The sequence below is a fragment of the Palaemon carinicauda genome, chromosome 2, assembly GCF_036898095.1.
Source record: "Palaemon carinicauda isolate YSFRI2023 chromosome 2, ASM3689809v2, whole genome shotgun sequence".
In the NCBI taxonomy this organism is placed as follows: Eukaryota; Metazoa; Arthropoda; class Malacostraca; order Decapoda; family Palaemonidae; genus Palaemon; species Palaemon carinicauda.
Genome location: NC_090726.1, coordinates 201,414,166 through 201,430,699, shown reverse-complemented (window position 1 = coordinate 201,430,699; position 16,534 = coordinate 201,414,166). Strand labels below are relative to the sequence as shown.

General features: G+C 39.2%; 1 protein-coding gene across 1 annotated transcript in view; it reads left to right on the top strand.

Annotated features, from left to right (window-relative positions):
- The window catches only part of LOC137629618 (mitochondrial tRNA-specific 2-thiouridylase 1), a 50,715-nt gene that overhangs the window by 21,422 nt on the left and 12,759 nt on the right, over positions 1–16,534 (top strand). The window contains exon 4 of the mRNA XM_068361116.1: positions 2,081–2,179. Coding sequence (XP_068217217.1) covers positions 2,081–2,179 — 99 coding nt within the window. The remainder of the gene's footprint in view (positions 1–2,080; positions 2,180–16,534) is intronic.

Here is a 16,534-nt window from a genome sequence, read left to right as displayed (position 1 = left end):
TACAAGTTTCATTTCTCTACGATTAAAATTGTGGCCAAGAAGCTGTTCACAAACAGGGGATAAAACATAACCTCCTCCTAACTTTGTTGGTGGAGGTAATTAGTTGGTATTTAACTTCCTTTATAGGGTAACTAGAATTATCCTTAACAAATTATGTAGTGGAAAGAAATGCAAATTTTATCATATTTTATTTTACTTTGAAGGTTTCCATTCTTATGTCAGTATTTTTGTAATTTGGTGTCCATTCGACAGTCTGATACCTCTTTAGTCTGACAGGGCAATCAAATAGTTGCTCATGCAGCTGACATGCAGAACACATCCATATACCACTTGCCAATGGAGAGGATCAATGAAATAATGTTAGAATGCAAGTGAACTAAGCCATGGTGGAGTAAAAACTAGTTTAACTAAGTGATAGATGATCGAAATAATGTTAAGATACTCGCCAGTACGGCTATTGAGCCGTTGAACTAAAAATACCGCCCCTTGCAAATTAATAACTCTGTTATTACTCACTCAAGTATAGGGATAAACTCAGTCAAATTGTTGGTCAAAGGAAATACAGTATGTTAGTAGTAGATGATAGGTGAGGTTGTCATGCAAAAAAATGTATCTCCAGTTTTCTCTAATAATTAGTCACATGTCCTCTTCATTAAGATATGAAATCTTAGTGTTCTGTGTACTGTATTCACAAAGTGAACAAATTTCGTATTATGCTAATGTACTATTGCTGACAAAACAATTTAAGTAATATGAAAAAGAAAGGTCTCATTCTTCCCGTTAGGTATTTGGTCAATGAAGATTCCTTTCAGCCAATAGAATTTTTTGTGTAACCTGAAAATTTCAGCTCCAATTTAGCTCACAGATGCTTGGACTTGTTCTTAGGATTGCGGCAGGATAGATATTAATGGCTTTAGAAGGACAGTTCTTGGCAAACCAATTAGATTTTATGTCTTATTCTTCATTCCATTTCCATAGTGAGACTTTCAAATGTAGACTTGACTGGGATATTAGCCTCAAGTCTTACACAAAAGGTCAGCTTGCCATGGAGTGTTATAGTTACAAATTTCTTGTATTTCAAATACTCACCACTGTTCCTCATTCATGTTTTGGCTTCCTATTCTCCTTTGGAGTTTTAGATGCTTTCAGATTCCGTAGATATCGCAATGTATTTTACGGGAATCATCTATCACATGGACTAACCGAAACATCAGCTATCACAGAGACTCCACTAGAATATCAACTATTATTGGGCAATTGCAGCTTTACCTATCCACCTGAATTGCAATTCAGTAATGAGTTTGTGGTGAAATAAAATAACTTGTTAATTTCTTCCAACACACCTTCTACATATACAAAATTTTCTGCTTACTGTCCCCTCTTGCTCAGATAATTTCTTCCAAGAAGCCTTATACAAATTTAAAATTTCCAGCTTACTGCCCCCTCTTGCTCAGTTAATTTCTTCCAACAAGCCTTCTACAAATATAAAACTTCTTGCTTACTGTCCCCTCTGGCTCATTTATTTCTTTCCAACAAGCCTTTTATGAATATGAAATTTCCTGCTCTGCCCCCTCTTGCTCAGTTAATTTCTTCCAACAAGCCTTCTACAAATGTAAAATTTCTTGCTTACTATCCCCTTCTTGTTCATAGCTGATAGGCCAGACTACGGGAAAAGGGAGGCTTTCATTTGCTTACAAAAGGCATAGATAGGTGCCTAGGATATACAAAGACTATAAGTGTTGGGTTTTCATGAAACAATTACCTTATAACTTTTAAAAGATTAAATATTTTCTCCCTTTTCGTTATTGTCATAGACAATGTCCAGAATAAAGTAGTTTTGATGATAGAAAAGCGGTCTCCAAAGATTGGATAGGCGTTCTTGCCTTCCAACAGTTGGAATGTGATGTAAAATTGGTCTGACTGGGTAGTCAGCTGAATAAAATCCTTATTGGCTTACAATAATAATAATAATAATAATGGAGAGTGATTTGATTTTTTTAGGGTAATTGATCATCATTTTTTATTAAGCTAGAGCATAGAAAATTCTCTATTAAATTTATTTAATTTTATTTTCATGTAGGTGCAAGGTTACTTCAAGGAATAGACAGGTGGAAAGATCAGACTTTTTACCTAAGTCAGATACCGCAGAAGTCTCTTAAACATACAATGTTTCCTTTGGGTAAGTACAGGGATTTCTATACATTTTTTCAAGTTTTTCATAGTGATAAAAGATTAGTAAAGCTGTGTAATGCTTAACTTTCATGTAAGTTTGTTTTACTTGCGCTAAGAAACATATAAAACTGCTCAAAGGTATTTTTTTTAGAAAATTTGAGTGACAAAAGTTTTCTTCCCCCGAAAAGTTTTTCAACATCCTATAAAATAAATTAAGGCTTCGATAGGGGAGCTTAGTATTTGTTACAGTTTGGTGATGAAGAAGTTACTGATACTGTATAAGTGAAGAACCTTTATTTTTTTCTTTTTTTTTTTTTCCTAATGCTTGGAAGGTTCTTTTAGCCAAGTGCCTACTGTACTTCCTCTGGAATTTTCAACCAATGGTGCTCTCACACGCTGCTATTTATGTTGCTAACTCCATGAATGCACATGAAAATGGATGACAAGTGGTAAGTGTAAGACAGAAATTAGAACTAGTGCTCAAGATATATGGTTGATGAAAAATCTGATGAATAGAGCTTAGTAATCTTTTATTTCATAATCAAACTTGTTATGTAGAGTTGTAAAGAACACACTATTGCTATTTTGAATACACTGTTTTGGTAAGACAGATATTAGAAAATGGAAATTTCTCCAACCTTAGAGACACTGGAGTATGAAACAGTAAGAAAGGTAGTGGTTGCATCATGGTTGAAATAGAGTGAAATTGCAATGTTATTTCCATATACTTTCCCTGATGTTCATATTGCTTCTCTCTAAAAACTTGTTTATATCCACATAAACTGCAAAAAAGGGATTTTGACATAGGAAATATCTATTTTTTGGTTATATAGCCATGTCGTCATGTGAGTGATATACCAGAGATTTTTACCTGTAGAGGTATCACAGGGTTCTAACCCCTGGAGCAACTATCCCGAGAGATATCGTGTATGTAACAGGGACGTGTTTAAAACAACCACGACATTAAGTTAAAACATTTCTAATTTCTTTCCTCTCAATAGGCTTAGGCCTCTAGTATAGTATCAAGACAATCTAGCAACTAATGGCAATAGGGTTGTGGTGGCCGATGCGGTAATGTCCCTGCCTGGTGATTGCCAGACTGGGGCTCGGGTCCCACTCAAACTTGTTTGTCCCTTTGGTCGCTGCAATCTCACCATCCTTGTGAGGTAAGGATGGGGGGTTTGGGGGAGCCTATAGGTCTTATCTGTCGAGTCATCAGCAGCCATTGCCTGTCCCTCCCTGGTCCTAGCTTGGATGGAGATGGGGCTTGGCCACTGATCATATGCTCAGTGTTTTGGGCATTGTCCTGTTTGATAGGGCAATGTTACTGTCCCTTGCCTCTGCCATTCATGAGCGGCCTTTAAACCTTTAAAGTTAAACCACGATGTGGATAGGCTGTACCGTGTTTTATCTTCCAGTTTCTCTGTCGATTTTGCTGTAGCAAGTCGATTTTACTCCACTGAAAATTCTCCAGATTATGAGTGTTATTTTGGTTATTAGTGATTATAAGCCATGTTTTCTGGATTTGTTTGTAGTTACTGCACAGATCGTTCGAAGGAATTTTTTCTTGCGATTCATGACATACGTTATTTTTGTGTCTCATGTTAGTGTTAAAATTGTGATTTATACAACACTTGGGAAGAATGTGTAGGGATTACTTAACCTCTTATGGGAAAATATGCTGAGATAGTTGCTGGTCCCATTAAAAGTTTGAAACTTTAAGAAAACTAACTTTTAGTTTAAGGGTAATACCGAAGACGACTAGGTTTGCGTTTATAATGGGGATGATGACAATAATACCACTCCAGCCCGCGACGAGTGTAGTTTGGATATACAGTAGAGGAGCTTCAGAAGTTCTTGTCATCTTTAGCTTTTGTGTAATCTCAGAAGGTCCGTAAATCTACGAGCGAAGGCAGAAAGTGAGCCTAAATTTCCCAGTGTTGAACTCTTGTCTGACTCTTCAAGTTTTGCTTTTAGAGCACCATTCAGTAGGGTTTCTGATGGTTCACATCACATAAGAGAATCAAGATCATTTCTTAGAGCCTTGAATTCTATATTTATTTCAATTCCTTCTGTTGCCAAAACCCTTGCATTTCTTAAATCCATTTGTGGAGAGAGTAAAACTCAAGATTTTTCCATATACCCTTTACTACTCTACACATCAGGAATCTGGGTAATAGCAATGGAAATGAAAGAGATTTTGCATTGATGAGACCTTAGAATATTAATATTCATGGCTGAAGTGTGATGACAAGATTATCTTACAGACAAGAATTTTGTGAAGAGTTGTGGTGTCCAGGAAAGGGGTTAGATATGTGACAAGAAGGGATGGGGAACATTTAATCAGAAGAACAGTAAATATGGAAGTGGCCGGAAAAAGACCCAAGTGAAAATTCAGTAAATGTGAAAAATAAGGGATAGATGAAGACCTAGACCTGATGGAACTTTAGGAAGAGAGTAAACGGTATAAGAGAATGAGGAGAGCTAATTTTAGGTCTGACCACATAAAAGGAATATCTGAAGATGTTGTAAGTCCTATTAAAAATTAGTAAATTCTTGGCACGTCATTGGTCCATCAACCAACTGTATAAAATAATTTTAACTCCTGAGGTATAATGTAATGTATATAAAGAATTTTGGCTTTTTTTTTGCAGATGAGGTAGGTTACATAATCTTGGGCTGTTGGCACTCATGTTTTGTTTATGGGTTCTTTAACCTATTGTAATTTTTATATAAATTTTATTTGAAACATCTGACAGCTAAATTAGATAATTTTTCTGGGTTGACCTGTGTTCGCCGGTGAAAAGTCCTTCTTGTCACTTTTCTGATATAGATAACTTCCAAATATACCAGAGAAAGTTAAAGTATGGAATGCAGAGGTTACTCCCCTCGCGCGATCACCCCTAAGGGCGTCGTGTATAAAGAAAGGGCGTGTGAAAGCCACTATTCACAGGTCGTCTTCCATTTAGAGTATTCCTTCGTCAATATTCACGAGGGGTGAGCCGCAACAGCGGTCTCAACCGCACCAACCTGAGCCATCCCACCGACGCCCGACACCAGCGCCATCTTACATCCTTCTGATTTGGACTTGCCCGCAAATACGAGTTATTTTTTGCCCAGTGTTTTTTCGAAGTGTTTGTCAGTATTCAACATGACTGACGTTGCTACTTCACCTTTACCAATGTTAAGTACCATAGTTTGTTTTGACAGCTTATTGCAGTACCGGGCATTTGTTCTTTTTCCAGTATGGTGGTTTTAATTTTGGAAGCGATTGGTCTGGCGCGGTATCGGCAGCCATTTTGGGTGTGTTCGCTTCGGTAAATTTTCAAGTTATTATTGCCCATCTGGTACTCTGTCATCTAGGTTATCACTTACGTTTTATGACCAATTTAGTATAATTTTTTATTATTAGTTTTTACTATGGTATTTATTTGCTAGCAAGTCCAATTTGGTCCTACGAAGAATAGCGATTTAGACTTTGTTAGTGTTGTACTCGCCTCAGGATGAGCGATTTAGACTAAATCTTTGTTTATTGTTACGTTGTCGTTATTCTTCGTTCATGGTTATTACTAAGAGTAAGCAATCAATTTTTTATTTTTCTTATCATATTATTGTGTGATGTTGGTTTTTTATTATGTAACCCCGAGAGCGAGAGCATAGAGTGCTCGTTTCCTGTTCTACAGATACGAGTTACTCCTCCTCTCGTTTTCTTTATTAGCTCGAGTAAGAGGGGTGGATTTCCCGTTTTCCGTTTATTTACGATCACGAGTTATTCATGCCTTCTCTTATTATCCGAGTTGATGATATTACGTTTAATGTTATACACGTTTTATTGGTGTGGTTACTGTTAATGTAGCTAGCACTATTAATAGGTTACGTTAGTGTATGAGTCATTAATTGGAGTCGTTTTATGCCGACACCCTTAGCTCCGCCTTGAGTTATACTCCGCTATAATGGATACTCATTAGGTGAGAACTAGTCAGATATTTGGGGTGCAACGGTGAAATCCGGCACTCAGACTCCGGCTGAGGCCTTTTGCACACGAACCTTTGTCATGTTTGATCACAATTACACTATTACGGCCCCTTTTTTCATCGAATCTCCGGCTTCACTGGAGATAACACATTCAGAATTGAGGGTAATGTTATCGTACCGATGACGGTCACGATATCACGATGACGGGCTTTTGTCACCGGGTCTCCGGTACAAACAGAGATCAAGCAGACGATCAGAACTGGAGTTAACAATGTGATACCGATGAAGATTATTTTCATGTTACGTGGTTACTGATTATTAATATAATTTCTTAATATATTAAGGTGTTAGCTTTTTGATCAATCAGACGATAAGAAACCAGAGTATGAACCCCTTTTTCATGAATAATCACAATATCGTACAGGCATTCAGCATTGAGGTTAATATTAGATTTCCTCTGATGTTCACGTTTTCACTGTGACGGACCTTTCTTACTGGATCTCCGGTGGAAACAGAGATCACTCAGACCACGGGTGGCCAATCTTTGGTTTTAGCTGTAAAGGAAAGGAGTTAACATGAATACAAAGTAAACTGTACTTACTTTAATGACACTTTGAATTTGCGTTGGTAATATTCATTAGCTATTCTTAGAAGTCCTAATGAAAATATATGAACATAATTACCAATTTTAAAGAAAAGTCATTCAATTTACTATCTTGGGGTATAGTGCGTCACTTGTAATCATGAAATGCGCCACTGTTGGCGCATGCGCCATAGGTTGGCCACCCCTGACTCAGACGTTCAGAACCGGGGTTAACTTTATTTTACCGATGAGGTTATTGTTACATGTTATGTGGTCACTGGATATTAGTATTCTATTGATTCATCTGTTCACTGACCAGCGTTTCAAGGAACAGTAGATAGCCTCTCATGGCATGGTTGGTTTCGACCTAGCTTTTCATTAGAAGGGGCTAGCGTTCGGTCCCAAGTACTGAGTGGAAATTTATTGCTATTTGAACACGATTTTGCATGGATATTTATCCATATTTATACATACAGTAGGGTCCCGAATTATGCGTGTTCGAATTATACGATTCCCCTTTTATGCGACCTCTATTTTTCAAAAATAAATTTTATGTATCTGCGAAACTGTTCAAAGTCTGCGAGTCAAGCACTATAAAATGTATAAAATCTATTGTCTTTCTAAGCATATTGGTAGCCCTAAATACGGTGATTTATAATAAATTTTACAAAACAATAGTAATATTACATCTTATTAACATAATTTAATAATGAATAGCCTATTTAAAGATAAAATTCCACATCAACAATGAAATCAACTGTTAACTGTGCGAGTCCAGCTGATAAAATGTAAACAGAATTGTGGTTACGTTCTCGGCAATCATTATCTTTCTCCAACCTTACGATAATTGTAATGGTAGTATTAATGATGGTATATTAAAGCATTATTTTTGTTTAGTACAGTATATATAAAAGCCTTATTTTTCCCTCCGGGCGTTCAAGGTTTTCACGAGTAGACTGGGTTCGTTTATCGGCAGTGAATAGCCTAAACTACGGTAACGAGTCGGCAATATTTTGTCATTTTTTAAACAGTACACATTTGATTTGCAAAGATTAGTTTTGTAGAGTAGACGGTAAAATAAAAATCTCTCTCTCTCTATAGAGAGAGAGAGAGAGAAATTTGATGGCAGAAATCCCCCCCCTCTCTCTCTCTCTCTCTCTCTCTCTCTCTCTCTCTCTCTCTCTCTCTCTCTCTCTCTCTCTCTCTCTCTCTCTCTCTCTCTCTCTCGTAAGAAATAAAACCCTAGTTAACATATGGCAACTTGAGTTTAAGAATGAAATTAACATGACAATTGTTAGTTGTGGCGATCAATTCCTCGCTTCAGGAGGTACACGAAACAAAAACACGGCATTCAATTACAACAGCTGATTCTCTCTCTCTCTCTCTCTCTCTCTCTCTCTCTCTCTCGTGTTATACAATACTTACAATTAGATGAAGAAATCAAAATCACTTTTCCTAAAGTGTCAATCAAATACAAAACGAAAAAGTTATACCGTGTATACATCCATTTCAGTCGTAGCTTAAAATATGGCATCCGATTTCTTCAGCAAACCACTATTTTTTGGGAAACATCATTTTATTCTAGAAAATTGCTACTCGTTAAATAGTTAATTGCACATTAAGAAAGCGTGTACTTTAGTTTTTAAATTTCGGATGTGTTTTAAAAATCGAGTATTGTTGACTTCTATTTGTTTTACTTTTGGCTAAGATCAGATCAGCTGACGTCTATCTGCCGGTCTCAAGAATAGGCGCATACGAATACAGTAACAAAGTATTGTTTATACCATTTCTCAACTTATTCGAAACATCCATACAGTTGATATAACTAAGCACCAATGTGTTATAACCTATCATATTTTTTGTTCAGTACATTTAAAACTAACACACACACACGCGCGCACGCTCTCTCTCTCTCTCTCTCTCTCTCTCTCTCTCTCTAACAAATGAAATCTTTGTTGCTTCACAAAGTTTGTTATATTGAAAATCAATCATGATTAAATTTTCCTTACTTTCTCTAATCTCGCACCATCTCTGTCACATCGAACGTTATAGCGGCAACTTAATTGTTCGATAACTTTAAAAATCGGCCTAGTACTTACTACATCTCTTACTTTTTTATAGATGGTTTCATAATTGAAGTGGGTACAAGTTGACTTATAACTAAAGTTAGGAAAAGTATTTTGGATATGGAATGGACAATCATCTTAAGTAACAGTTTAGAATTATCGTAAATTATCATTCTGTCATTAGCGGCAGTTTGTTATTGTTGATTAAACGCAAAAAGAAAAAATAGTTTTCCTGCTTTCCCACGTATGTAAGAATTTATATTAATATGGTAAATAATAATTGTAATAACATATTTACTAAAAGCTTTTAATATCATTATTTATCTCTTTGATCATGAGTGTTTAATGCCTACGTTTGTTTATTATGATCGAAGATGGAGCGTACAGTAAACGAATGGAAGGTTTCCATTTCAGGCGGCGTCATAAAGAAAAACATAACATAATATGAATGGCATTCATTTCATTTATTTGGAAGTTTTAAGAAAAATTAAGTAGAACATTGGTAATAGCAAAATCAACATATAATCAATACTTGGTAAGATTGCTGTCGATGCAAAAACTAACCAATACACAGATGTGTAAATGCGTCTGTTTCTTCGTTATGATCAGAGATAAACGTAAACAAAACATTGGTTGTCGTTTTTATTGTGCTTTTTGGCGTGTTTAGGAAACGGATGATATAAAATCGCCTTTATTTTGATAATTCTGGATTTTCAATGATACAACTAAAGCTAGTCTATAGAGTGATGGTTTTGCTATTCACCAGTTGTCTTAAACAATAGATATGACAAACATTAAAATTTGTCTGTATTTTGGGTCGCGTTATAACGGAAAATGTATGGTGTTTACACCCATCCTGGTTTTGATTTTAACCTTTTTTCAAGTTATTATAACTTTAAAGCATATTAAATGTTTGATTTATTTACAAGAACAATTTGACATTATAAAAAAGATGCAGTATAGTACATAGAAAGTATTGGAAATGGGTAGTAAACACGTTTGAATAGGCAAGTTGCTGGTTGCCATGGCCCCAATAGAATTATTTGTTAGGTGTGTTTCAAAATATGCGATTTTCCATTTACACGAGGTCATTCATCGACCAAATTCTCGCATAATTCGGGACCCTACTGTAGTTAGAATTAAATATATGCATAAATACAGGCATAATTAATTTATTTCTGTTTTGAACACGATGTTGTATGGATATTTATCCACATTTATGCATAGTTAGAATTAAATATATGCATAAATATAGGCATAATTAATTTATTTCTATTTTGAACACGAAATACATAGATAGAATTAAATATATGCATAAATATAGGCATTTTATTAGCTATACGGCTGATCCCAGCCTGTGAATAGGATCACTAACCAAGTTTCAAGGAACATCCAGACTTATGTCCCCTTTCTTTTACAGAAGGTCCGCCTACATGGTGTGGTTCCCGGAGTCATGCACGTTCTGCTACGAGCTGTCCTCGCTACTCCGGACCCATGATGTAAGTTGGTTCTAATATGTTTCCTTTTGGTATCCTTTGGCGATGATTTAATTTGATCCGGATTAATGTATGCATTGCTTATTGAGGAGAACGGTCTTCTCCTTCATCACTAATCCCCTCACTTCTTTCAGGATGATGACGATTCTCTCCGGCCTGCAAGAGAGGCTCTCCACCCTTGGGTATCAAGGTTTGGAAGGAATGCTCCATCTAGAGGTCCCTATCTCCTCGGAGTGTCCTCTCTAAGGTTGGACGTCGACCCCATGGACGGCCAGGCAGCTGGGGATGAGTTTTGAGCCTTCAGCTTTGCAATTACCTGCGACACCGACCTAGGACCCTCAAAGGATCCTGATGTTCATGTTACCTTGCATAAAACCGTGACTGCTAAAAGCAACACATTCCAGGGAAAGCCAAGGGGCTATGACGGAGCTCAAAGATATGGTGGTGAGTCGGATCCGTTCAGGAACTCGGATGACTCCCCCTACAGCCCCAGGCGTATCGAAGTAACCTCCTTCGATAAAAACAACACATAGATATTTGCCTTACATGTTCCATATATAGATGGTACCATGACTCTGGATGACATAGACGTCCGCCCTCTGGGGGACCTAGAATTTACTCTCAGGTACTAGAATTCCCATTCAACGGATTCGTTCGATTGAAAGTGCATGCCTTGGTTAGGTTAGACAAGGTACCGAAGGTAACGGTATTATTTCCTAAAGGGCAGGCCCGATCTGTCTGGACCAGGATGTTGTCGGTCTGGGGGGTTACGTTAATTCCAAGCTTACCCCACACAATGGGGAATACGACATATCTACAGATGCTCTCATTGTTGCCTTGCATATTATGGATAAATGGACAGGTCTTACTATTCAGACTGACAAAGATGGTTCGGCCATACCGGCTCTTAAAGAGCCGGACCCCACCTCGGGGAGACCCTAGCCTCAATTTATCCCACTGAGACTTTGTTTCGGATATTCAGGAAGAACCAATCTCTGCCCTTCCAATTCGACCTACACGTTTGGTGGTCTGATCGGGTTAGTTGTGGGAAATACGTTCTGTCTGAGGCCTCTTATCAGACAGGAATCGAGCAGGCTGATAGTTCCTCCTGATGAGGTAAAACCCTCTTCCCTCAGGAGGAGGTGAACAAGGTACTACAAGATGATACGAGGGCAACCCAAAATTGCAGGAAAGACGGGGCCTCACTGCCAGAAAGAAGGTCGAAGACCAAAAGCAGGCTTTCTTCAAGAAGAAGCAGAGAGTTGCCCTCTACAAAACGAACCGGGGTCACTGCCATCAATAGTCAGTTACCCACTCGACATCACAGTCTTCCTCTGATTCGTCGACTATGCATCCGGATCCCCCTAGGCTCACTCCCTCACAACGAGGTAGTCCCAGTAGGGGAGAGACTTTACCTCTTTCAAGACCATTGTACCTTCGGTCCGTGGGCTCATAGCATAATCCCTAAAGGTTTGAAGTTGAAATGGCCACAAGGTCCTCCTCCTCCACCAGTGACCCTCTCCCAGAAATCCACTCCCGTCCTGAAAGAGTACACCACAGAGTTACTCAAGAAGAAAGCAATCAAACGGGACCGATCACCGAAGTTCCAAGGCCGCCTGTTCACAATTCCGGAGAAAGGCTTGTCGGCATTGAGAGTGGACCGGGACTTGTCAAAGCTAAACTCTTACATTCTCTGCGACAAGTTCCGGATGTTGTCCATCTCTCAGGTACGGACCTTACTTCCCCGTGGGGGCGTCACCACCTCTGTCGATCTCACCGACGACTATTATCATGTGCCTATAGCTCGAAACTTCTCTCCTTATCTGGGTTTCCGCCTAGGCAGGAAAGCCTTTGCGCTCAAGACGCCCTTCGGCCTCAACATTGATCCCAGGATATTCACGGAACTGGGAGAGACAGTGTTAGAACAACTCAGGAATCAAGAGATACAGGTCATTGCTTATCTGCATGGTTGGCTCATTTGGGCCCGGTCGGCCATAGAAGGCAACAGAGCTACGGAGGAAGTACTTCGATTTCTCGACAACCTGTGATTTCGGGTCAATCTCCAAAAGTTTCGCCTGCAACCATCAGGCCACTGAGATTGGTTAGACATTCAGTGCGACCTTTCGAAGCGCACGTTGTCTCTCCCTTCCAAAAAGGTAAGAGGAATAGCTTCCAAGATCGAGAATTTTCTCAAACACAAACAGGTACCCAGAAGAACCTTAGAAGTATCATCGGTCTTCCCCAATTCACTCCAATAACGGGTCTCCTATTAAAATCCAAACTCAAAGGCATCAGTCGAGTTTGGAGAAAGAGAGCTACAGTACCCTTAAGAGACAAGGTCTCGAAGATCCCCTCTGTCTTGAAAATGAGACTACGCCCATGGTCCGAACCGAAGAACCTCTCCAAATCGGTTCCCCTACAATTCCCACCTCCACAAGTGACATCCATGCAGCCGCGCCTCTAAGTGGATGGGGGGATTACTCCGAACATCAGATGTTTCAGGGATCTTGGTCACCCGCCATGAAACAGTCCCATACCAATGTTCTCGAAGCTATGGCAGTGTTCTTGACCCTGAAGAGACACTCTCCTTCGAGGTCGAGCCACATCAGAGTTCTGTAGTGTCAGACAGAACACACGTAGTACACGGCGACAACAGGGGAGGATCCAAGTCACCCAACCTGAATCGGATCCTGGTCACTATCTTCGCCCGGCCAACAGAACTGGTTCCTGTCAGTAACTCACCTAGCGGAAGCCCAGAATGTGAGAGCGGACTCACTAGCCAGGACGAAACCACTGGAGTCGGAATGGTCTCTAGTCTAAATTTCATTCCGGTGGATACTCAGGAACCATTAGAAGAAGGTTTACCTATTTCCCCCAGTGAATCTTCTAATGAGACTTTTACACAAACTACGCCCCTTCCGGGGGGCAGTGGCTTTAGTACCACCTCACTGGCCAAGAACAGTTGGTTTCCTCTCCTCCTCGAGTTGAAACTCCGTCCCTTCCGGATCCCGTTCCCCAAACTGACTCAAGTAATCCAAACTCACTGTGTCAGGTTACTCAAGGATAGCCAAAACTCTAACTTTGTGGACTACAGGAAGTTTGCAGATCGTAGAAACGCGAACATTGAACCGGAAAACGGTCTCTTCATCGAATCAGACAAAAGGGACTCGGCAATTCGCCAATAGGATTCGGCCGTTAACAACTAGCAGATTCCCTAAGGGTTCAGACCATGCTCGTAGGTCTCCGAATATAGCCTCTCTTTCTTTAGGTTCCTATTTGGCAAAGGCCTAACAGTTAGCACTTTAACCACCATCAAGTCAGCTTAGAAGATTTACCTATTTCCACCAGTGAATCTTCTAATGCAAGTATTGCACAAACTACGCAATAATAATAATATCCGTCCACAAAAGGTCTCATGGTTTCTAAACGATGTTTTGAAATTGGCTTCAGAAACCAATAACGAATCCTGCTCGTAAATTTCGCTACTTAGAAAGACCCTATTTCTTACAGCCATGGCCTCAGGTGCCAGAATTTCAGAATTAGCAGCTCTCTCCCGTAATCCTGAGAACCTAGATTTCCTCCCGTCAGGAGAAGTACTGCTCTCCCCGGATAGAAGTTTCCTAGCTAAAATGAAGACCCTCAAAGCAGATGGACTCCTTGGAAGATTATCCCTCTTCCACAAGATGCTTCTCTATGTCCAATAGTGACTCTTAGGGCTTCTTTAGCTAGATCTACCACACGTTCCTCCGGTCCCTTGTTCATCAGAGAACAAGGGGGTACTATCTCCATTCAAGGTATTAGACAGCAAATACTTTACTTCATCAACAGGCTAACACGGGATCCTTTCCTCATGCACTCGATATTCGGGGAGTAGCCACCTCAATTAACTACTTTCAAAACATGAATTTTAATGATCTTTAAAAGTATACAGGTTGGAAATCTCCTATGATCTTTAAACGCCACTATCTAAAGAACATACAAGCCCTAAAATTTTCTACCATTGCAGCTGGGAGTATCATCTCCCCAGATTAGTCTTCCGGTTCCTTCTAATTTCATTTTCGTCCAACTCTCTTTCTTCTCCCTTCTACCTGCCACTCTCACCACGATGCCTCTCACCTCGGTGGAACGGATTCAGCTCCCCTAGTATCATGCTTTGATATGTCAATTATGAACGATGTTCACTCTTATGTGGTATTGTTTATTAATGTATATAATCTTTACTCCTAAGATATTTATTCATTACTCCTAGATATTTATTCATTACTCCTAGATATTTAACAACTTTATTCTTAAGAAATCTTTGGTTTTTCTATGTCGAGATTGTTCTCAACCATTCCCAATATTATTTCAGTAAACCTTTTACAGGCATTAAGATGTTTTCATTTACCTGTTTAATTGATACTCATGGGCTTGGAAGGCATTCTCTTGTAAATTTTCACCGGCGAACACAGGTCGACCCAGAAAAGGGATTTTGACGAAGGAAAAATCTATTTCTGGGGAGAAACCTGTGTCGCCCGGTGAAACCCTTCCCTATTTCTCCCTTCCCTTTCCAAGCCAATTTTGAAATCCATACAGAAGGATGTCAGATGGCGCTGGTGTCGGGCGTCGGTGGGATGGCTCAGGTTGGTACGGTTGAGACCGCTGTTGCGGCTCACCCCTCGTGAATATTGACGAAGGAACCAGTGAATAGTGGCTTTCACACGCCCTTTCTTTATACACGACGCCCTTAGGGGTGATCGCGCGAGGGTAGTAACCTCTGCATTCCATACTTTAACTTTCTCTAGTATATTTGGAAGTTATCTATATCAGAAAAGTGACAAGAAGGACTTTTCACCAGGCTACACAGGTCTCTCCCCAGAAATAGATTTTTCCTTCGTCAAAATCCCTTTATTTTACTCCTGACCCTTAGTAATTATAAAGATCTCATATTCTGTCCTCTCTTACTTAGTAGGTTTCTTACCTCAGTGCCCTGGCTAAAGTTATCTTCTTCACTTTGTGGAATCTTTCCCACCTGAATAGCTTACTCAAGCACATGTACTGTAAACTGGTTTGATGGGTTAAATGTAATACAGTATTATGAAAAAGATGCCTTAATTATGGCTACTACCCAGAGGGAAACCTGCTTGGATTCCTATTAGTTAGTGGCCACAGGATTATTATTATTATTATTATTATTATTACTTGCTAAGTTACAACCCTAGTTGGAAAAGCAGGATGCTATAAGGCCAGGGGCTCCAACAGGGAAAATAGCCCAGTGAGGAAAGGAAACAAGAAAAAATAGAATATTTTAAGAACAGTAACAACATCAAAATAAATATCTCCTATATAAACTATAAAAACTTTAACAAAACAAGAGGAAGAGACATAAGATAGAATAATGTGCCATTTTTTAGGGAAATATGTTATTTTTATTAATAAAATAAATTTTTGAATATACTTACCCGGTGATCATATAAGCTGCAACTCTGTTGCTCGACAGAAAAACCTACGGTCAAAATACGCCAGCGATCGCTATGCAGGTAGGGGTGTACATCAACAGCGCCATCTGTCGAGCAGGTACTTAGTACTCCAAGTAAACAAAGAACCAATTTTCTCCTCGGTCCACTGGGTCTCTATTGGGGAGGAAGGGAGGGTCCTTTAATATATGATCACCGGGTAAGTATATTCAAAAATTTATTTTATTAATAAAAATAACATTTTTCAATATTAAACTTAGCCGGTGATCATATAAGCTGATTCACACCCAGGGGGGTGGGTAGAGACCAGCATTACATGTTTACATTATTATGAGCTAAGTATTTTGTATTTCATTTTAGCAGTTATTCAAAATAACAAACATAAAATAAATAAGTACCTGGTAAGGAAGTCGACTTGAACAATTACTCTGCCTTTTTAAGTACGTCTTCCTTACGGAGCCTCGCGATCCTCTTAGGATGCTGAGCGACCCCTAGGATCTGAAGTATCAAGGGTTGCAACCCATACAACAGGACCTCATCAAAACCTCTAATCTAGGCGCTTCTCAAGAAATGACTTTGACCACCCGCCAAATCAAGTAGGATGCGAAAGGCTTCTTAGCCTTCCGGACAACCCAAAAACAATAATAAAACATTTCAAGAGAAAGATTAAAAAGGTTATGGAATTAGGGAATTGTAGTGGTCGAGCCCTCACCCACTACTGCACTCATTGCTACGAATGGTCCCAGAGTGTAGCAGTTCTCGTAAAGAGACTGGACATTCTTAAGA